General features: G+C 51.7%; 4 protein-coding genes across 5 annotated transcripts; 3 read left to right on the top strand and 1 right to left on the bottom strand.

The window, feature by feature from the left end:
• Positions 1 to 111: 111 nt before the first annotated feature.
• CKM354_001214000 (uncharacterized protein) lies at positions 112 to 2,913 on the top strand (the record flags this gene model as incomplete). Its single annotated transcript, XM_044807653.1, has 5 exons — positions 112 to 438; positions 515 to 630; positions 680 to 1,523; positions 1,594 to 2,481; positions 2,539 to 2,913. 5 exons carry the CDS (start codon positions 112 to 114, stop codon positions 2,911 to 2,913), a joined length of 2,550 nt encoding a protein of 849 aa, XP_044663588.1.
• Positions 2,914 to 3,653: 740 nt separating this feature from the next.
• Positions 3,654 to 6,277, top strand: CKM354_001213900 (uncharacterized protein; the record flags this gene model as incomplete). Its single annotated transcript, XM_044807652.1, has 8 exons — positions 3,654 to 3,758; positions 3,856 to 3,879; positions 3,958 to 4,073; positions 4,149 to 4,603; positions 4,665 to 4,963; positions 5,019 to 5,456; positions 5,519 to 5,769; positions 5,824 to 6,277. 8 exons carry the CDS (start codon positions 3,654 to 3,656, stop codon positions 6,275 to 6,277), a joined length of 2,142 nt encoding a protein of 713 aa, XP_044663587.1.
• Positions 6,278 to 7,002: 725 nt separating this feature from the next.
• CKM354_001213800 (uncharacterized protein) lies at positions 7,003 to 11,327 on the bottom strand (the record flags this gene model as incomplete). Of its 2 annotated transcripts, none has more annotated exons than XM_044807650.1 (10): positions 7,003 to 7,871; positions 7,921 to 8,036; positions 8,092 to 8,621; positions 8,678 to 8,853; positions 8,898 to 9,642; positions 9,705 to 9,851; positions 9,907 to 10,186; positions 10,240 to 10,902; positions 10,954 to 11,141; positions 11,211 to 11,327. In XM_044807650.1, 10 exons carry the CDS (start codon positions 11,325 to 11,327, stop codon positions 7,003 to 7,005), a joined length of 3,831 nt encoding a protein of 1,276 aa, XP_044663585.1. The 2 variants fall into 2 exon arrangements, with proteins under 2 accessions (XP_044663585.1, XP_044663586.1); XM_044807651.1 differs by having other exon boundaries at positions 10,240 to 10,896.
• Positions 11,328 to 19,955: 8,628 nt separating this feature from the next.
• On the top strand, positions 19,956 to 21,081 carry CKM354_001213700 (uncharacterized protein; the record flags this gene model as incomplete). Its single annotated transcript, XM_044807649.1, has 2 exons — positions 19,956 to 20,551; positions 20,604 to 21,081. 2 exons carry the CDS (start codon positions 19,956 to 19,958, stop codon positions 21,079 to 21,081), a joined length of 1,074 nt encoding a protein of 357 aa, XP_044663584.1.
• Positions 21,082 to 22,044: the final 963 nt, after the last annotated feature.

Raw genomic sequence — 22,044 nt, 5'->3', positions numbered from 1 at the left:
TGCTGTCCACCTAGAGCTTCAGCCCTGCTGCTCATGGAGTACTCAAATTCTTCCCTTTACTGCTGTACATTTCTCTCCTACGAGTGAACACAGAGAAACTTCTATGCCAACATGGACCCGCTGTCTATTACAGCTGGTATCATCGCAATACTTGGAGCAGCGACAACCACGACCTCGACACTAAGCAAGCTTCGAGCAGCGGGCAAAGCGCCCGAGCTATTCGACGAGCTATCAAACGAAGTCGAGGCGCTACGCAGTGTGCTAGTCGTCGTTCGGGTGTGCCTTCGCCGAGTGCAGCATTCCGAGTTTGAGCAAGACATACATGAAAGCATAGGCGGGCTTCTACAAAACACCACCGATGTTGCGTTGGAGCTGCGGTCGATGTTAGAATTCCAGCTCCGGGCTGATGAAGGTCGGACCAAGGAAGGCCGCACGAAGGTATTGGAAGCTATTGCTCTATGTACAGCGTCATGTTTCGCTGGCATTCGAGACTGACTGAGTCAACCTCGTCCAGGTGAATCGTCGGGACTGGATGAAATATGGACCGGAAGTCGAAAGAATCAAGCAGAAGATCCGTGATGCTCGGGATAATCTTCAAACTGGACTGACCGCACTTAATGTAATTCAAGGGTAAACATCGGCTCGTGTCGGATTGGTCAAGCACACTGATGAAGCACAGAGACATAACGAGACAGCTTGTCGTCCAGATTCAAGGCTTCCATATCTCTCAGCAGGACGGCCTCCCTGCCGCACCTTCGCCGAGCCTGCAGCAGATGCTTGCCAATTACGCGGCTTCGAACCCACTCAGCGAGATATTGCAATATTCGGGAGCTGACTCGATGCGTCAAGGTATACCCTTGCCCCATGTCACACAACTATCGCAGCAAAATCGAATCGCTGCTGCGAGCTCACAGCAAGCACAGCATGTGGTGTCTCAAAACGAAAGTGTGGCGACTTCAGACCTCGCACAAAAGCGATATCATCCGATGCCAATTTTGGAGAACCAGGACAAAAGCTCGATTATCATTGCCGGCAACGATGTGACTCTAAGTTCCTCCTATGTGCAGTCGTCGGCCCCGGAGGCAGTGATTGTCACGGCCACTTTATCAGGCAGGCGATGCCACGTATCCTGCGACTGCGCGTGCCACGTACGAATTGCAGGGTGCACACCTCGATGGCTGAAAGGGGTTCTAGGCCAGCTCATGTTCGACTACATCCCAGCCATCTACACTCGTCCTTGCACCAAGGACAGTTGCTTGAAAGCTTCACACAAGTCATCGTTCTCGTATCATTTTCCATCGTGGCTAGCCTGGAAGACACTTGAGTTTCAACATCATTGTTGTGGCCTCTCCAGCTATGGCTCTACTTGGAGTCTACGACTGAATGTTGATGCGCAACCCAATCCTCTCTGGATCGGGTTTTTGGTCGCCTTTCAATTCAGGGATGTCAAGCACGTACAAGAATCGATTGCATCGGGTGCGATCCATCCGCAGATGGTAGTTGACGGTGTGCCTCTATTTCTTGTAAGTGCTATAGTCGTAGGAAAAGCGACTTGCAGATGACGAACATGCGCTGATTGACGATCATCATCAGTGTGTTTACACATATAGCTACCTGGTTTACTCTTCGTTGGAGTCGTCCGTGTCCCTATGTGACCTAGTCAAGAGAGCTGGTTTTGCGGTTTCGTTGGGCGCTCATGTACCTCGCTCCATTTATGGCGAGTTCGCAGCGCATTTTTGGGAAGACTTGGGCATTGATATGGACGACTTAGTGGAGTACCTGGACTTCACAGCGCTACATTGTGCCATTGTGCTACCACAAGCAGGAAGTGCATCTGCGCAGGTCATTGTACAAAATAACATGCGTGACATTGAGACACCGGATGCTCTGGGCAGAACACCGCTCCATTGGGCGTGCGCCACACGGTCGCTCGACTTCGTGCAAGCCCTCTTGAAGGCTGATGCGCTGCCAAATCCGAAAGATCGGTCTGGTATGACGGCACTGCACCATGCTTCTGGTGGACTAGTACAGGTCGAGTTGAATACCAGGCTCGCAATATTGGAGATCCTGCTATTTTATGGTGCTGATGTCAACAGTGCTGATCGACACGATAAAACTCCACTGCACCAAGCACGAGACGCAGAAACTTCCCAACTTCTTCTGGCTCACGATGCTCGCGCTGATGCATTTGATCGATTTTTTTACACTCCACTCTTTCGCGCCCACAATGCGGCGCAAGTGGAAGTTCTGGTAGCATACGGTGCCCAGGTCGCAACCGTGAGTATCGGTGGTGGCACAGCTGCTCACGAATTCGCGAGCTATCAGTACGATGGAGGTCTAGAGATACTGGAGGCACTGGCGCGACACGGAGCAAATTTACACGCAATCAATGATTGCGGCGAGACTCCATTCCACCGTGCGATTATCGCAAACTCAAGCCTGACTCTGCAAGCTCTCCGCAAAGCACAAGGAAGAGATCCCGTAAGTGGACTTCGCCTAGTCAAGGTGATTGTTCGAAACGCTCACGAGAACACAAAGCAGCGAGAAAATCCCATCTACACGCTTTCTGGCGGTAATTACCTACATTTAGCAGCATGTTATGCTGACGCTTACACATTGGCGGAGTTGTCACTCCTCGATCTCAGCGGACACCACCCAGACGGGCGCAATAGTCACGGCGACACTGCGGAAGAAGCTTTCCGTTTCTATGAGGACTACGAGGACTGGAAATGGGCGAAGCTTGATCTTTCGGCTAGGAACGAGAGGCGCAAAGCGTGGGAAGCGCTTGTAAAGGAAGCACGAGAGCAAAACAAGGATCGGAGAATAGAAGAACTGGACAGCAGTGACGACGACTTTGATGACGATTCCGAAGAAGTAACCTATCCCATGCCGGGAAGTTTCGACACAGCCTAGTGAGAACGGATAGCCGTAGCAAGACGCATTCGGGCCAGCTCTCCCTATGTGTTCGGCTTGGCTGAAATTGGCCATCTACCATAGACTGATGAGCATCCCGTCCGTCATCGTAAGACAGCGAAACTTGACATCCTTGTACAAGTCGTCCTCGTTCAGCAGTCAGTGTCAATGAACATCATACCCATCCTCCCGGGCTATCATGTTCATGCTGCTTCTGCAAAAGGATCTGCCATGCATGCCTCCGAGATCAGCACGCTGAATGGTGCCATCGTCATAACCACCCTCATATCTAGCCTTCAGATCGTCGAGTAACCGGATCGTGTACTCCGGGACACATGAAACATCCTCTTGCACTAAGGGTCTTTCGGCTAATGTGCTGCAAATAAACGAGCATCATCATCACCCTGTGTAAAACGTCCGCCATCACCAAACTTCAGGCTACGAGAAAGCATTCGCCAAACTCATCTCAAGAAAGAGAATCGGCTTGAACACATTCGTCATCTTCCCACTCGATATTACCCGCCAGTCTGTCTCATGGCCAGAACTCCATAAGATACTTCTCTCGCCGCTTAGTCAGTCGGATTATGTAATCTGGAATGAGATCTAACTGCATTCAGGCTCCGGCCAAGATTGCCGGTCTCTTCTCTTTGAGTGCCACCTCCTACTTGTACTAACTTAGCCGGCTGTCATTCAAATACGCTTTCCTTGATCCCTAGTATTCTACACACATCCCTATGATCATGGACCATACCGAGTCCACGGCGAGCGATAGCGATGCTGCACCCCTTCCTCCAGGCACGTCGTCGTCGCACGCCACCAGTTCTCTCGCTTCCAGCCGTCCTGCAGTTCGTTTGCCTTGCCTTCCTTTCCTCGACCTTTTTCCGGCAGCGACACTGTCCGCCGTCTCAGTGTTGACTCTGCCTGCTGACTTGTGAACACCAGTGCGAAGCATGCCGGGCCCGAAAGGTTCGGCTGTCGCTTCCGGCGAAGGCGAAGTCTTCGGCCTCTTGTCTTCCATGAAGGGCACTGACGACGGGCCACCAGATACGATGTGACAAAGAATTCCCATGTTCTCAGTGTCAACGCGCTGGAGTCGACTGTGTCCGTCTTCCCAATAAGCGCAGGGAGAAGAGGACCCGCGTCCTGGTCTCCTCGCAGTAGTGAGTGCATGTTCCCTTGCTGTTCTGCCTACACTCCGAAGCGGTGGAGGGCCTGACAAATACGCGTATGACCAGTGAAAAAAAGGTCGACTCCATCGAGCATCGGCTGGATAACATCACAAGATTGCTGAACGACCTCGCGACGCACATATCCGCCACCCGCACCACTGAGAACCCCGACAGTAGAGAGCCAGGGCACCTCTCCGGATTTCCGACCTCTTCGCTCTCCCAAGCCCTTGCGCGTCCGTCAGCATCAGCAGCGGAGCCGATTGTGGAAGGGGACTCATCGTTGTCGGCGCACTCAGTGTTCTTAAATAACTTCCTGCAACCTTTCATCAACGCCGCACAGCCTGATCCGGAGATTCATGCAACCGCAAACGCTTTATCGCACCTCGCCAGCGCCTCGAATACCGACGTCGAGGCCAGCCCATCGGGCCTGGCGAGCACACAGTCGTCAAAGCCTTTGCACCGGAGAAGATTTGACCTGCCTCCCCTCCAAAACTCCGCAGCTCTGATTCGCGCTGCACAAGGTAAGCACATCCAAGGCTCTCGCTGCCGCCGACTGCGCGTGACTAATCAATCCACCACAAGCTCAAACTCTCGCTGGGTCAGGATGGGTCTACGAGTACGTCTTGATGCGGTCCTTTAGCGACTTGTGTCTTCAGGCGTACTTGTCCGAGGAGACATCGCTGTACGATTTCATCAGCGTCAACGCTGGCCTCTATTCGCTCTTTCGGGACTATGCCTGCACAGCTCAATTATCCCATGACGAAAAACAGCGCAACATGCAGTACGCCTCTGTTTGTCGAGACAATCTGGAGACGGCAATGACTAACATCCCGATCCAACCACCCGCATCTGCTGACGTGATCGCAGCACTCTTGTTCGCAGCAGGTTCCACCTCCCCGGTTGGAAATCAAAGACAGGTTGCTAAAATTTGCTTAGGCATTCTATTCGATCGAATTCTCGACCCCTTCGCTCTCCTGGTCGTTGTCATCAAAGGCAGCTGAGTTGTGTCAGACTTTGGGTTATCACCGAGAATCGCCTCAGATTAGTCGGCGGACAGTGAGCCTCAGGTATACCCGTTTCCTTTTCTGGACCACTTATTACGTAGACAAGAGCCTGTCGCTGCGCTTGGGGAGGCCCTCGATCATACAAGACTGGGACGTCACAACGATTCCACCCGCTATATCTGGCGAGGACCTAGAACCTGTACTCGCGTTCTTCGCGCTGTGGATCAAAACTGCCAGATGTCAGGGCAGCATATATGAAATGCTCTATTCTTCCGCATCGCTCACACAGCCTGACGACGTGAGGCAGTCGCGAGCGCATTTGCTGGCCTCCAGCTTGCACGAAATTGCGCGGGAGACGGAGAAGACGAAGGTGAGTGGCAATGTTGTTGCTCCGTTGATCAGACATTACGTAGAGAATTAATTTGCCCCCAGGCTCAATATATCCCACTTGCAAAGGAGCGGTCAGGTAGCACTTTGATGGACTTCTACGCTCTTTCCGATGAGATTCTGCGACTTTCGCTACTTACCCACGTCTATCGCGCAGCATACGGTGGGATGCATTCCTCGGAAACATTCAGCGTCGATTGCATCAAGGCGGCACGCGCCACATTGGACAGACATCATGACTGCATGGAGGTCGTATGTGAAGCCAACGACACTTATTTTGCGACATATGTCCAATGGCAGGTTTATTCCTGAATCACAGCTGTTCCGCGATCCAGTACTAACATTGTCAGGACGCTCATGTTTGCTCCTTTCGTGCCTTTTATTGTTTTGTTTTGTCATGTCATGGAGACGAGGGACCAAGCGGATGCGGCTCGACTCGATGCCTTTGTCAGGTCCATTCAAGCTGCCACCACGGTCTCTGAGCATGCTGCCAAGATGCACCGATTGTTTCAGGTGCTTGAGAGCATTGCTCGACGCTATGTGGAAATCAACACGGTCAACGGCCATGCATCATCTTCTGCCTCGGCCATGGATGCAAGTTTAGCTGCTTTGGGTTTCCCTAGGGCCGTACATTCTGGAACACATACTGCAGCAGAGCTCGGCAGCACCGGAAACGACCAGTATACATTGGACCCGATGATCTGGATGGGTGACAATGCGTCTCTCGAAGAATGGCTTTATACCAACCAAGAGTCGATGGAGATGCTTCAGGGTACCGACATGAACTTTCCGTGGACAGAATAGAGCTTTCCATGGTCCGAGACACTCATGAGTGTGTTATCTCGCAAGTCTGTGGCACGAATATTAAAGGATTCACCGCTTGGAAGAAGCGATTGATGTCCGACGTTTAACTTGTGTATCCTTGTTACTTACCTGGAAGGTCTTTATGCAAAGATCAATGCGTCTGGGGTCCCGTATCTGACAACGCCCGAGGGCTCAACGTCGCTGAACCAAGCGATGCTGCAACGAGAGGCCATGCATTCCAAAGTCTGCAGGCTAACAGCGGAGATCGTGTGAGCGATTCTACCCGCTTAGCATTCGCTGGCTATATAGTTTTGACTACTCTGCATAAATCTATCCTGGTCCATAATTGCCATGCGTCTCAGCTCTGGCTCGGGATGTTCCTCGGTGGCATCAAGCCAGAATGATGACTCTTGGCTTTTGTCGGCACATACAGCTGTTTGGGCATGATCGCCCACGCCTTGAAAAAGGGAGGCAGTCAAGCAGACATGATACACGCAGCTTCAGACTGTCAACGTGTTCCAACGTTACCGGAGAAAAGGCGGTTAGATCAAGGATCGTCCAACGAGTCCGACGCGTGGCTGACTTCATGATAGTCGACGACCACTCCGGTGGCCACAACATGACACGTTGATTTGTCGAACAGCAAAGGATATTTGGTCCATATACGGTGGTGCAGGCGCAATCGAAAGAAGGCGTATTACAAAACCGAAACGTGGAACAAAATCTCAAATATTCTGGGCCTCGCACATCTTCGCATAAGTACCACGCTGCGCGAGAAGCTCCGAATGAGTGCCCGCCTCGACAATCCTCCCACGATGAAAGACGAAAATCCGGTCCGCACTCGTGATCGTCGACACACGATGAGCAATCGCGATGGTGATCCTATTGCGACTGGAGGCTGCATCCATGAGCGCCGCTTGCACAATCTTTTCCGACTCTGTGTCGAGAGCGCTCGTAGCTTCGTCCAAAAGAATGACACTCGGATTGCGGATCAAAGCGCGGGCAATTGCGATTCGCTGCCGTTGTCCGCCCGAGAGCTGCGCGCCACCCATCCCACAAGGCGTGCTGAGACCTTGCGGCAGTGAGCTGACAAAGTCCCAGACATTGGCCGCTCGGCATGCGGATTCGATGGCAGCGTCATCGACAGCGCTATCCCCTGTGGCACCCTGGTCAGTACCCATCAAGATGTTTTCGCGAATCGAGCCAGGAAACATGGTCGGTTCTTGCTGTACAAGGGAAACGGCTTGACGGTATCTTCGAGGGTTGAGTTTGGACAAGTCTTGTGCGCCGTCTATGACAATGCGGCCGCTCGTCGGATCGTAGAATCGCTCGATGAGAGAGATCATGGTGCTCTTCCCGCAGCCCGAGGCACCTACGAAGGCGACAAATTGACCTGGATGGATACTCAAAGACACTCCTTTGAGCACAAGGTGCTCGGGGGCAAGTGGATATGCAAACTGAATATCTTCCAACTCATATAACGTGCATCCAGCCGCCGGAACGACGTCTCTGTTTTCATCTGACTCCTTAATTGTGCCTTCCAGATTGCACAACCAGAGGAAGTAGTTGGCTGCGGCATTTGCTTTTGTGAAGCCTGTATTATATCAGCAACACGATACCTGGTCAGTCGACTGCCGACTCACTGCTTGTAAATGTAAATATGGTGGCACAGCCTTGGCCGGAGAAGTAGACAGCCATGAAGGACACGATGAATTCGTAAAAATCAATGTTTCCCATAGTGATGAGCTTCGAGCCCCACCTGTGAGCAAGATTAGCAGGTGCTGTGACTTGCAAGCCGGGTTTGTACTGTGTACCAAAAGCCAAGAGCCAGGATGAAAAATTCCACAGACTGGGTAAAAGCCGAGAACCCCATCATAAACACGAGCGTCATCAGGGATTCGGACATGGCTGTGTCGAGCTTGGCCGTGTAACGGAGCAGGATGTCGTTCTCGATAGCAAGCGAAGAGACCGTCCGGATGGCCGTGATGCTTTCCGATGCGATGGAGGCACTCTCCCGAAGCCTTGTGTCAATTTCCGCATCCATCTTTGTCTCGATTTTGATTCGGATGTAACCGCCCAAAACCATCACAGGAATTCCTGCAAAGACGCCCACAAGCCCCAGTCGCCAGGATATGGCAATGGAGAGAATCGAGCAAATGATAACGGTGATGACGGAAAGGATAATCAACGTGATATTGAAGCCCATCAGTTCAAAAAGCGACTGCGCGTCCGAGTCTAGTCGACTGATCAAAGAACCGATGGTATTCTCAGGACGGTCAAAGAAGCGCAAATCTTGGCGCAAGTAAGAAGCAAACATATGTTTGCGAATATCGTAGCCGTAGGACTACTCGCACTTAGCAGGGTGTGGGTTTTCGAGAGACTCCGGATGAGAAGACTTACCTGTGCAATATGGTTACTGACCCAACCCATGACCATGTAGATGATTAGGAGACCAATTGCCATGATGAAGAACATCAGTGCAAAGAAATAGCCGCGACGTTGATCTAACGTAGGATGGAAGACATCCATAACGTTACCAAGGAGCAGGGCTTGGCCAGGGTAAATGCCAGCTGATGCTATTAGCATTCCAGGACAGTTCTGTAGGATGGTGTTTACTTACCTCCCAAGATACTTGTACATAGTGCAATGAGATACCACCATTTCAGGTGTGGGGTATGTCGTACAAGGCTGGCGACAGTAGATATAATTCCAGTGGCCGGGACAAGTTCATAATCCTCGCGTTCGCTAAGTAGATCCAGTCTCTTGTGCGCATCGCTGTGATGACGACCAAGAGTCTCAGTCTTCTCGAGAGCTGATGCATCTTGGCCTTCATGAGAACTGATCGGCTGGGATCTGTCCTCGTCGGGCGACAGTTCTTGAGCTCTGACCAGTGTCGAGTAGACCCCGCCACAAGCAATGAGTTCACCATGCTGTCCCTGCTCGATGATCTTTCCTTGCTTCATCACGACAATATTGTCGGCGGATTTGATGGTTTTGAGCTTGTGCGCGATGACAATTGTCGTCCGGTCTTTCGATGCTCTGTCGAGCGCCTTTTGCACGATAGCCTCGGAATGCGGATCCAGGGCACTGGTGGCCTCGTCGAGCAGGAGAATCTTCGGTTGAGATATAATGCTGCGCGCAATGGCGATACGTTGCTTCTGCCCACCGGAGAGTAGGCCACCTCTCTCGCCGATAGATGTGTCGTATTTCCGCGGAAGATTTTCGATGAAGTCGTGCGCGAATGCTGTCTTGGCCGCGTCCTTGACACGAAGTAGTCGGTCCTCTAGAGATGCATGTTCCCAGGGAGTGCCTACGAGGCCGTGGCAGATGTTCTCAAACACAGTGCCGTTGAAGAGTACGGGTTCCTGTGATTACATCATTCAGCGACCGTCATGGCAAAGCTGTTTGCATGTAACGCAGAACTCACCTGCTGTACGAGCCTCATATTTGTGCGAAGCCATTGCAGATTAAGCTGCTCGAGCGGCGTACCGCTGAATAGGATCTTCCCATCACTTGGATTGTACCACCTTTCAAGTAATCCAATGATTGTGCTTTTCCCAGACCCACTAGACCCCTGGAAACGTTGTGAGACACTTCGCTCGCGACAATTTCATTGAACACAGACTTACCACTAAGGCTGTCACTTTCCCCGCAGGGATTTGTAAGTTGAAATCCTCCAAAACGATGACGTCCGGTCGAGTCGGGTAGCTGAATGTGAGTCCACGAATGTCAATCGATCCGTCGGAGTCCGCAGGCTTTTTGCCACCAGGGTGGAAAGGATCGATCTGTGAGACTCGGTCGATGAGGGCGAACAGTTCAGATGCGGCTGTTGCCGCTCTGGTAAAGGTGACCATGTTTGGGGGAATAGAATTCAGCATAGCTGCTGCAATGACGATCGAGAAGATGACACTAAATGCTGTGAGCCACGTCTTGAGTCACGGAAGATTTCTGTCGCAACTCACGTGAAGACGGTACCAATACCGTCGACCTCTCCTCGGGCGATCATTGCGATTCCTTGCCAAAAGGCAAGACCCATTGCGGCGAACATGACAAAGTATTCACCGGCGAAAAGCAGACCGTAGAGCAAGTTTTTCTTCTTTCCCAAGTCCCGAGCTTGATCCAAGTACGTGGCGTATCGACTGACGATTCTCGGCCCAAGGTTGAAAGCATGGATGACGCGAATGCTGCTCAATGTCGACTCGGTAAATGCAGCGGCTTGCGCGTACACTTTAAGCATCTGAGTCTCAATGCCTGCGTCGATGCCTCCTGCAGTACCAACCATGAGTATCAGAGCAGGCACAACGCAAAGCAGTATGAGTGTCAACTTCCACTGGCTTGCAAAAGCAATGGCGAATGCAGCAATGAACGTCGCTACAGCCTGTATTATTTGACCCAACTTTTCAGAGATACCCAGTTGTATCAGGCGGCCATTCGATGTTGCTTGCATAGAGATCGACCCTGCGGAACCATAGTCGAAGAAACTGATGTCCTGGCGTAGGGCAGAGCGGAGATAATCGTGGCGCAACTCACGGCCGATTCTGAGGGCGGCGTATGTCATTATGGTCGAGTAGAGGTAGATGCAACCGAAGCGAGCGATACCGATGTAGACAAAGTATAACCTGGATCTGGTCAATAAAGCGAGCGCCAGTCAGCGTTACCTACACAGTTGTGCGTACGACTGCTCGGTCGCTGCTGACAGAAAGTCATCCGGAATCTCTCGTCCAGATGAGAATCCACTTAGCAGCGTGATGAAGTTGCCGAGGACAAGGTTGACCATCGCGAGTGCAACGCCGGAACCGCAGGCAGCGATTACAGCGACGGCCTGGAGAGTCAATATGGTCGGAGAGCCGTAGGAAAAGACTCGCTGTTCACCAGCGTTAATATGGGACGTCGCGAAACATCAAATGCAGTAGGAGAGATGTGGGAGGCTCACCAGATAGGCTCGGCTTGCAGGCAACTGCTTGAGAACATTTTTGCCATCGTTCGTGTCTGCGGTAGCAACATCAACAGTAGTGTCGCTACCGATCTTGTCAGCTAGGTCCCTGCTCATTAGAAATGCCGTGTCAGATGATCAACACGCCAAAGACGAGGCCCTGTATTGGTGAAGGTAAAGAGTGTGAGGCGGAATTAGACAGTCAACACAAGATGCGTATGCCAAAGAAATATAGGGCCAAAGAGATATGGTGATGGCCAATGTGTTCGGAGGCCGGGCGGCCGAAGCTCCGCGAGTACCCATTGGCACGTCCGGTGTCAAACATGAGAGGGCGCTCACGTGGCGGGATGGTGTACTTCACCGTGGTGCGCCACGATAAAGTTGGCGACCGGATGGACTTCTCGCTCCTCGGAACCTGCGGACCCCGGGCTGAAATTGTAGAATCTTTCGGTAGCTCGTTCATTGCCGCTTTCGGCCACCGCTATGCACACCACCGTTAGCACACCTGGTCTGTGATCCATCTTCTAGATACGCAATAATCGAATCTTAATGCTTCCGTTCACCTGATTACGGTTGGTATAGTCAGCCATGAATTTGTGCCGAAGATCTAGCATCGTTGATTTGGTGAAGGCGGCCGTTGCGATCATTTGATCGTGTCAATTAGATGGAAAATTGGTACTCGATTCACGACAGGCACAATGAGCTGATATCTTGCGTCCCTGGTCGTTCTTTCATCCTTGCGCTCCTAGGAGGCTGTAATTGCTTCAGGGAATCAAGCGCAGTGTATGGAGTCGAGCACCAGGCGACGACTTCGCACTACTGTATAAACTTTTTACATGATATCATAGGAAGTCTGTCTCCAAAGTCCTTCAACGATACCTCTACGCTCCATGAGATACTTCACCTGCCCCTGATGAGATCAAGAAGAGAAACCCACGTCCCGGCCCAGTAACATGCGTAGGCCGAGGCATATGCCACTGCGCAACATCATGATCGATAACACGCCTTCTTTGTCTCGCCTGAACTCGAAACACCATGTCTTCTTGATTCTAGATAGCAGATTTTCTACATAGTGCACAATTCGTCATCTCGGAACACCATTATCGAGCTAGCTTTGGTCGCAGAGACTCCTCTTTTTCAGCGGACAGTAAAAGAATCCGTCATAATTTCGCGCGAGGGGCAGCAAATTTGGACACCTCTCCTAGCTATAACGCGCGCAAGCATAGATGGACTCGACAGCCGTAGAAGACGCTTTTGAACGGCGACCCTTTACGATCAAGAGATTGCTTGCATCGTTGTGTGCAGTCTTGCTGTCTCGTCTGAGATGATCCCAGTTCCCATCACAGTACTATTCCATACATCAAGCCCACGATCCGACACCTAGCCCTGAATTTTGTGCCGGTCAACACAAAGGTGTAGACAATCGTGCAGCTGCTTGCTAAGGTTTGGGTGCATCATTGCCCACTTTTTCGTGCCACTGTCATCCCGAAAGTGTCAGATCGGCTTGGCACATGATTGCCTGGCGGATGCTACAACAGTGAGCGATGGCATGGGTGTGCAGAGCGGTAGACTGCCCCTATGCAACTTACAATTCGAGGCAGTGCTCATAATCAACGCTGATATTGCCATCAGGCTTGGGCTTTGCTAATTGTCACGATAAGGGGTATCATTCTGGGTACCATAGTTCACGAGACATTTCCTAGGCGTGGGAGTGAAGGTGGTGGCGATCTCTCCCTGCCGAGAATCACTGGTGACAGACTTCGCGTCAGTGGCCTCCTTTCGCGTGTTACCCTTTCGTGTCACCCCGGGCGTACAGAAGATTGAATACGCAGGCCCGACACCTCGGCCAGCGACGACGCGAATGGAGCTTTGTTGCCGAGGAATCAAGTCTCCGTGACAGACTCACTTACATATTCAGGTATGCGCGAAAAGCTCATAAATCTGCGTCGAACTGTCGGACAACACCGCAATTGAAGTTCATGGTCGCACTGTAGAGTACGCTCATCTTCTCCCCCAAGACTTGCCGGCTGTCTCCCAATCTGCCATGTCCTTTAAATGAGGTACAAGCATTCTCTGCTTGCTTGTAGATATGATGTTGCAAATAGTGTCTATAAAGGCTAGATTGGGAAGAAGAAGCAGTTTCTATTCCAACGTATCGAGCAAAAAAAGTATCACATCCTTCTGTCCTACGTGAAAAAAAAAATCATATCGCAAATTCTGACAAAGCAGACGTGAAAACAGCTCAACTTAGTAGTAAACGCTATTCAGATTATTCCTCTTCCCTACAGAGAGAGAGAGAGAAAAACCGACTCATTGCACACAATTTTTGAGAGACAGCCCGGAAACGTAATCTATATCCCACATAATAGATAGATAATTCTTATACGCCGGTCTACCTCTTTTAACTAGAGTAAGCAGCACGCTCTATATAGTTCGGTCGAGGGAAAAGCCTTCGAAAAACCCTCGCGTTCTCTTTTACTTTGCAGTCTGCGTAGCCGCTTCCTTCGTTCCTGTTTTCCTTCGGACAATACTAGGTTTCTAGCGAGTCCTCCTCTCACCAGGTCCTATCCTTTCCCTTCTCTCTTCCCCTTCCCTCCTATACCTCTGTTCTGGCAAGTGAGAACTGCTCTAGGATACCTTCTTGGATTAGCCATTTGGCCGTAGCATGCAGTCCTCTTTTTGTGTTTGCTAGGTCCTTCCAGTTTGTAGATCCTCCTTCTTGGAACAAAAGGTGTCTTCTCTCCCTCCACCTGGGGCAGAATATGCATACATGTTTTGGTGTCTCATGCCCCTGCCCACATTCGCAGTCTGGTGTGAATCCTGGGACTCTCCTTTTGGTGAGGTATTGCCTCATCCCAATGTGCTCTGTCCTCAGGAGTGTGACCATTGTGCTCTCTGGTCTGGTAAGTCCTTTGTGCAGGCTTGGTCCTATGGCAGAGGAGGTGGTGGTTCTCCATGCAGGTGGCTGTTCTCCTCCTGCCCTAGCCCTTCTTTCTTCCTTGTCCTTCTCCCACTTCCTGTCCCACTGGTGTTTTGCCCACCATGCCTTGCAGCCTGGGTGTGTCTGCATTGTTGTCTCTTGGCCTTGGACCAGCTGGAGGATTTCCTCCTGTCTGGTTTGGGTTGGTGTTGCAGGGTTCCTTGTTCTCCTTCCTGCTTGTGCTTGCCTCTGGATCTCCCTGCACCTGTCTTTGATGTATTGGTATGCAGGTTGTGTTTCTTGCTTTTTGGATGCTTGTCTGGCTAGGTCTTGGGTGTACAAGTGGAGAGGAGCAATGTTTGCTTCTCTCTCTAGGACAGCTGTTGCAACTGACTTGTATGCTCCAGTAATGTTCCTCAAGGCCTCCCTCTGGACCTTCTCAATAGGCTTGGTGAGGTTCCTGCAGTAGCCTTGTGTGCCCTCTGGGCTGGACCAGACTTGGCAGCCAAAGGTGATTGCTGGCCTTACCACTGCTGTATACAGGTGTCTTGCTCTTTGGAATGATGCTCCCCATGTAGACTTGCACAGCCTCTGGAGTGATTGCATCAAGTGGGCTCCCTTTGTTGCTGCCTGTTTGATGTGTGGGCCCCATTTGAGCTTGGTGTCCACCCATACCCCAAGGAGCCTGAGTGAAGGCAGTGGTTCCCCATTAAATCCCTGGATTTGGACTGTAGCCTTGAGGTTGTGTTTCCTGCTCCTGGTGAAGTGGATGAGCTGGTACTTCTGTGGTGCAAACTCTGCCCCATGTCTCCTTGCCCATTCTTCACATTTCTGGTGGGCTTTCTCCAGTTGCCTGCAGTTTTCCTCTGTGGACATACTGTATGTGAGGATGTTGGAGTCATCCACAAACCCCATTGCTGAGGTGTTCCCTTCATGCAGTGTTGGGAGCAGGGTAGAGGCAAAGAAGAGGAAGAGGATTGGGGATAAGGTGGAGCCTTGGGGGATTCCTGTGTTCTGGGGCCTTGGCTGGTCCATGAACCCTCCTAGCCTCAGGCAGGTGGTCCTGTCTTGGAGGAATGATTGGATGAAGCCAACAATATGTCCTGGGAAGCCTTTTATTCTGATGTTGTGGAGCAGCCTCTGGTGGGAGACCTTGTCAAATGCACCTGAGATGTCAAGGCAGAGCATTGATGCAACTGCTCCAGGCCTAGTCTTCCAAATGGTTCTTACTTGTTCAGTAATAAGGTCCAATGCTGAGGTGGTAGACCTGCCAGGCCTAGCACCCATCTGTTCTTCTGGGAGGAGCTTTCTGTCTTCAGTCTCTTTGGACATCCTCTTGGCAACTATAGCTTCTAGGACCTTTGCAATTGTGTTGAGCAGGGCAATTGGTCTGTATGCTCCTGGCTTTGTGTAGTCTGGTTTCTGTGGTTTCCTGAGCACCACTGTGGTAGAGTGCTTAAAGGCTTTAGGGTGGTATGCCATCCTCAGGCATGCAGTGAAGAGTTTAGCTAGGATTGGGGCAAGTTGTTCCCTGCATTCTTTGAGCAGGAGGTTTGGTATTTGGTCAGGTCCTGGGGCCTTGTTGCTAGGCAGTTTTCTGAGGACTCCTTCTACCTCCTTTAGGTTGACCTCCACCTCCATCTGGAATTGGGGTGGCAGTTGTGTGTGTTGAATGTCACTTAGGTCTGCCTCCCTTGGGTTTGGGAAGAAGTGTTTTGCTAGGATTGCAGCCTTGCCCTCGTTGGTGTCTCCATTATGCTCTGTGTTAGCTAGGCTTGGGAAGTGTGGCAGTTGGTGCCCTTGGTTTGCTCCCTCTCTTGCCCATTTGGCCATTTTCCAGATCTTCTTAGGGTCCTCTGTAACCTCTTTCATTAGTCTTCTCCACGCTAGGTTTTGCTCTCTCCTCACAACCTTGCTCCTGGCATGTGATGCCTCAAGGTATTGTTTGTGGCTCCATTCTGTCTTGCTGTTCCTCCATTCTCTTCTCCTTCTCCTTGCTAGCTTTGTAGCATCCTTGCACTCCTGGGTCCACGCCATCTTTGCATAGCCTGATGGTCTGGCAGCATATAATTACACTCGTTCCTACAAACTTATGTAAGGCAGGTAGACAAAGTCTGCCCACGCTTTCCCGCTTAGGGACACCTCTGCGCCTTTATCGCTTCGAGGGAGAGGCCCCAGGCCAAAGCCCCTACCCTACGCTCCATATACTGTTTGCTCCTTAAGCCTTGGTTATGCTCTTTCGGACTTCAGCGAACTGAAGACCGGTCGCCTCTCTTCCAAGACCGACATGCGCGTCCGTCCTCTCGGGCTGAGCAGACAGTGTCTCAGTCGCTGCCATTGCCCACCACGCCCCAGGAGAATGACTCCCTTCGCGTTACCATACCGCATCTCTTTGGCTATGGCCGGCCATGTCTCGCAGGCTTGCTCGAGCGTCTACTCCTAGCCAGGCAGCAGTGCTCTTGCGTTTCCACCCACTAACCAATGTATCGCCTCCTCCTCGCCTCCTCACGCCTTGCACCCCCTCCTTCTTGCCTCGAGTCTTCCCTTCGGCTCGCCTCTCTGTGTCTCCTTTGCCTGCTTCTCTATGTGGGCCTTCCTAAGTTTCCGAGCTCTTCTAGGTGACTGCTGGACTAGGTGTCCTTCTTTGTAAGGCTGTGCCCCGGGCAAAACCCTCCTACTCGCACCTGAGCAATCGACAGGCCCCTACGGGCTTCGTAGCGTTACTCCGAGCTCCATTGCCCGCCAACTAACGCCTCCCTTCTAGCTCTTTCACCTCGGCTCTTCCAAGTGCATAACGCATCTGCTTCCGGCCTTAACAACGCGTACGCTCTCCGAGTCCCCTCAAAGCCTTCCAGAGGTAGGTGGTTCGGATCCAGAGACTGCATATTGGGTGACTTGTTGTCCTTTTGGCTCCAAATACCCTCAGCTGAGGATTCCTCCCATACACCAGAGGTGTCCTATCGACGCCTAGGAGTTCCGCGGCTCTTTCGCACGCTCGCGATTAAGCGGACCTGTTTCTAACGCAGGTAGGTCGTCGTCGGATGGTTTTCAAAACCATTTCGGTGGTAGTCCTCTGTTCGGAGTAGTCTTGGCGAAACCGCACCGGATTTCGCACTCCACCACTCCGCTCCACCATGCCGTGCACTTTGCCAGCACGGTCGAGTTGCGAGCTCGACCGCCTGTTTCCGCCTGCGGCCGCGTGGAGGCGTGCAATCGGTCTTCGCAGGCTATCCCACATAATAGTAGTCCGGGTTCCGCAGTAGGCTGGCCAGCCTGAGGTATATAAGACAAAGTACCTATTGCCTCGGAAAGTAGCAAGTTAGCAAAAAAACAAGAAAACTTTCTCTATCCGCCTCCTCCTCGGTAGTAGTATATAAGATTTTAAAAAAAAATTCCCCGACTCTCTCACGTATATCTTCTCTCTATCAGCGCCATAGTACGCCCTATTGTGCATAACGATCACAATAGAATAAAGCTAGGATGCTTCTCGTTACATTTGGAATAAAATTCCCTTATGGCATGTCTTTAGTTAATTTCTATTGCAATAGAAACCCAAGGCAGGAAGGATAGCATAGGAGACGAGGAGGATAGTAATCACCTTCATTGTGTTCTGTTGAGATGGGAAAAGAGGAAGAATATGGTTGTTTTGCTGGTTGTTGCAAGTACGTTCGCCGATAGGTGTCTTATATATTTCCTTTTTGCTTTCCTACTCTCAGCCAATATCAAGGACCGTGTCCAGAGGATATCTTTTGTCCAAAGGTCTCGAACATGAACTCAATGAGTTTCAAGAGAAATCCTAGGAGGCAGAACGATTAGGACACGTTTCTGATGTCGCACTCCAGCAAGTGAGAAGAGAAGAATAGATGTGTCTCGCGGTGCGAGATCCGACTGAGAATAACACCACTGCGCAGCCTCTCCTTGGTGGCATGGGCTCAATTCAAGTCAGACTCTAGCGTGTGCGCTGCCTCGCATCGTGTTGTGTTGCGTTTTTGGCACCATGGAACAGGTGTACAATACTGGCGTTCTTTGCCACAAATAAATACGGTGCTCACTATTAATATATATAGTATGAACAGCGTTGTCTTGTGGCATTGTTTGTTCGGGCAATCCCAAGCTTTCGGGTTGGCCGGGGAAATAGTGTTTTGTGATCAAAAAGATTTGCTGATTAGTCGCAGCAAGGACTCTCGGAACGACCGCCCGAGACGCAATAGTATGGCGCAGGCTGCGTAGAAGAGTATCGTAGCAACGATGTTAGCAGCAGTGTCTTCGGTGTAGAGGTTACGTCGTCGCCAGGTCACAATATGCTCCCATTCGGCCATTGTAGCAGTAAGATGGACGACGGCCGGTGCGTTTTCGAGGGTCGTTGAGCGATTTCCACGGGGAAATGGTGAGCTTCCAGCCAGCTCCTCGATCAATCTTGTACAGATAATCCGCATTCAGCGACTGGACTGAATTCCTTGGTCGCTGTAGTCCCAACCACTTTGGAGGAGAACGACGCCAGCAGGACGTCACCAATTCTCATCCTGTTCCCCAAATCAGCTCAAAATTCCAACTACTGGGGATGGAAGTCCTAGAAGCGCCTGTACATGCTCGTGGGAGTGGTGGAGAGTCAAATGTCCAGGAGTTGTATGTCTCGAAGGAAGAATCACCTCGATCGAGATTGCCTTGCAGATAGCATGAGACCTTCTTGCTGCCCTAATTCGCTTGTCGCTGGCCCCTACAAGTGTGTGGAGCAGTCTTCTGGCTCATATGCATGGCCAATGTTCTGGTTTGGACAAACATCTCTGCCCATGGTGTTACGTCGACAGCAGCGGTGGCGTGCAGCCTTACCGACACTGACGGGCACATCCGAGCCCGAGAGCGGTGTCTGTCGCCAGAACCAGAAAGCCGCCGCACAATGGAAGCCGGCGTGTCACGTCCGCTCGACCACGCCCTACAGTTCCATCGCCCACGTCAAGAGTGGATATGAGGCGGTATTCGAACCGGGTACATCACCCTCGCCGGCGCAGAAAACGTTCGCAGAAAAGATTTCGCCGCACCCACGCCGCCGCATGGACGCAGTGCAGCACGTCAGAGGCTCGTCCACCTCGCTGGCAGATGCTCGATATGTAGTAGACAGGAAATAGGGCGGGTATAATTGCAGTCCGTGTTGTTCTCGTCGCTTGGTCATGGACAGCAATCCTGGACAGGGCTGGCAAGGCTGTGGTCGGCGCGTGACTTGGTCCGAATTTCAGCACACTCGGGTTCGGACTCGGACGAAAATGAATAGGAAGGGCTTGGCTTCGCCGTCTGTGCTGCAAAATGGCTGGAGAAGTTGGCAAAGCGAGCTGCAAGTGCTCAGTCATGGCATTGGCGCAGGTTGTGTCAGCATTTGCATCGGCGAGAAGTGCTGCTGCGAGGCGAAAGAGAGGGGAAAGTGGTCGCCGTCTGCAGCGATGCATGTGAAGGCTGCGTAGTCAGCACGATAATCGGCAGGGATCCCGAATTAGCGCAGCGCAGCGGAACCGGATGATTCTCTGCACTCCCATTGGCTGCGGCGCTTCGTCCGTGTGCTGAAGTCAGCGTCGTCTTCCGCAATGCGCCATGGCCATGACCGCAGTTGGTTCTTCTGCCTTGCGCGTGGACACGGCAGCACCGGTGATTCATTCAGCGCAGGATCAAACACGGTCAATGGCGGTAGGAGCAATCGAGCTCGTTTTCCTTTGATCACTTGCTATATATCCCTCGCCCTCACTCGCCCCTCCTCTCGCCTCTCATCATCAACAGACAATAACACAACAAAGCACAACACACATCTCACCACCAAGCAGCCCACATCTCCACTCATGAGCTGCACCAGAACATACGCAACACACGCCTTCCTGACCAAGCAGTCCGCTGCTTCGGTCCTTCGAGCCATCAATGGCTCCACCACCATCACAGCTGCCCGGCCCAGCTTCATCGGCCTGCAGCATCAAATCGCCACGCGGAACTTGAGCACATCGAAAAACATTCAGAAGAAGCAAAGTCAAGACTACTTCCCCGAATCCGATGCGCCGAACATCAGAGAAACGCCTCCAGCATGGGAACATCCCGTCTACACCTACGAGCAGATGAATCAGGTCCAAGTCGCCAAACGAGAAGTCAAAACCATGTCGGACCGCGTCGCTCTCGCTTTCGTCCGACTACTTCGATGGAGCTTGGACACCGTCTCAGGCTATCGCAAAGGAGCAGGACAGATGAGCGAGCGACAATATATGATCCGCAACATCTTCCTCGAATCGGTCGCTGGTGTTCCAGGCATGGTCGCCGGCATGCTCCGACATCTCCATTCCATGCGTCGGCTGAAGCGAGACAATGGCTGGATCGAGACACTGCTCGAAGAATCCTACAACGAGCGCATGCACTTGCTCACATTCCTCAAGATGGGAGAACCAGGATGGTACGTAACCACAATCTTACCCTCGAACGACGCCTACTAACAACGACTGCAGGTTCATGAAAGTCGCCGTCCTTGGCGCCCAAGGCGTCTTCTTCAACGCCTTCTTCGTCTCCTACCTCATCTCCCCCAAGACCTGCCACCGCTTCGTCGGCCACCTTGAAGAAGAAGCCGTGCTAACCTACACTCGAGAAATCGCGGACCTCGATGCCGGCCGTCTGCCCGAATGGGAGAAGATGACAGCACCAGATATTGCTGTCAAATACTGGAAGATGCCAGCTGATCGACGCACGATGCGAGATTTGCTGCTGTACATCCGAGCCGACGAGAGCAAGCATCGAGAAGTGAACCATACTTTGGGCAATCTGGATCAGAAAGAAGATCCGAATCCTTATGTGTCCGAATTCCACGATGAGGAGACGCCGCATCCGGTCAAGGATCTGAGGCATCAGAAGCCGACGGGGTGGGAGAGGGAGGAGGTGATTGGAAAGCTTGGCAAGCCAGCACAGGTGGAGCTTTTGAAAGAGTCGTAGATGGATTTGCATGAGAGTCTACAACAGCGGCGTTCAATTTGTGACCCAGGAATTGACATTCAGAATATTTGATTGCGTTCAAGCGATGGATTTGGTTTATCGATGGCGCGGATTTGTACTTCTCTACTCTAGAAAGCGGCGCACAGAGAGCGCTGCGGGCGTTGGCGATAGACCACGCGAGTTAATGACAGAACCTGACTTCAGTCTGCATTTCTTCTGCAGCCGCGCTACTTCTCGATTCATTCATGTGGTATGTCTCCTCAAGTGTACTGGAAAGGGGCGAACTAACTCTATCTCAGAGCCAAGCTTCAACCACTCGCACTCCGCTTCCAGCAACTCAAGCACCGCATCGATCACCACGCACCTCGAATCACTCAGACAAGACGCACAACCTTCTCCCAGCTCGCTCTCTACGGAACTTCACCTCGACGTTGCACAAAATATGCCGTCGCGCTCAAAATGGACAACGACCACACCCACGGCCCTGCTGAACCTTCCCGTCCTCAAAATTCTGCCTCAAACCCATCTACAGCTTCGAAGATTTCTCAACCTATCGAGACAGCTGACAGCTTCTGCTGGACGTGCTGGAGAATATTTCGAGTGGAGCCGTCCTCAGTTGCTGAGTTCAGTCGAAAAATGGCAGAGACAGGTAGAGACAATAAATGCTGGACTCATGGCGACTTCTCTGTCAACATCGGTCCATCTACGCAGTCAAATCGTAATGCGACTTCGATTCGAGTGAACAGCATCTAGAGGAGATCGCGAGAAGAGAGAAAGAGAAGAGAAAGAACTACTCTCCGCCATTCTCTACTGATATCGCGCAGCTTAGCCATCGGATTTCCAGACGGGGTCGATTTGAGAGAGTAAGAATCCAGCGGAGATCAAATTGTGGAAAGACGAGGAGAACGGACGACAGCTGCCCTCTCTTTATCCATATCGCTCAGTGTAGCCATCACATCTCCA

Source organism: Cercospora kikuchii (assembly GCF_019650295.1).
Source record: "Cercospora kikuchii DNA, contig_00008, whole genome shotgun sequence".
Taxonomy (NCBI): domain Eukaryota; kingdom Fungi; phylum Ascomycota; class Dothideomycetes; order Mycosphaerellales; family Mycosphaerellaceae; genus Cercospora; species Cercospora kikuchii.
This window is presented reverse-complemented; position numbering and strand designations above follow the sequence as displayed.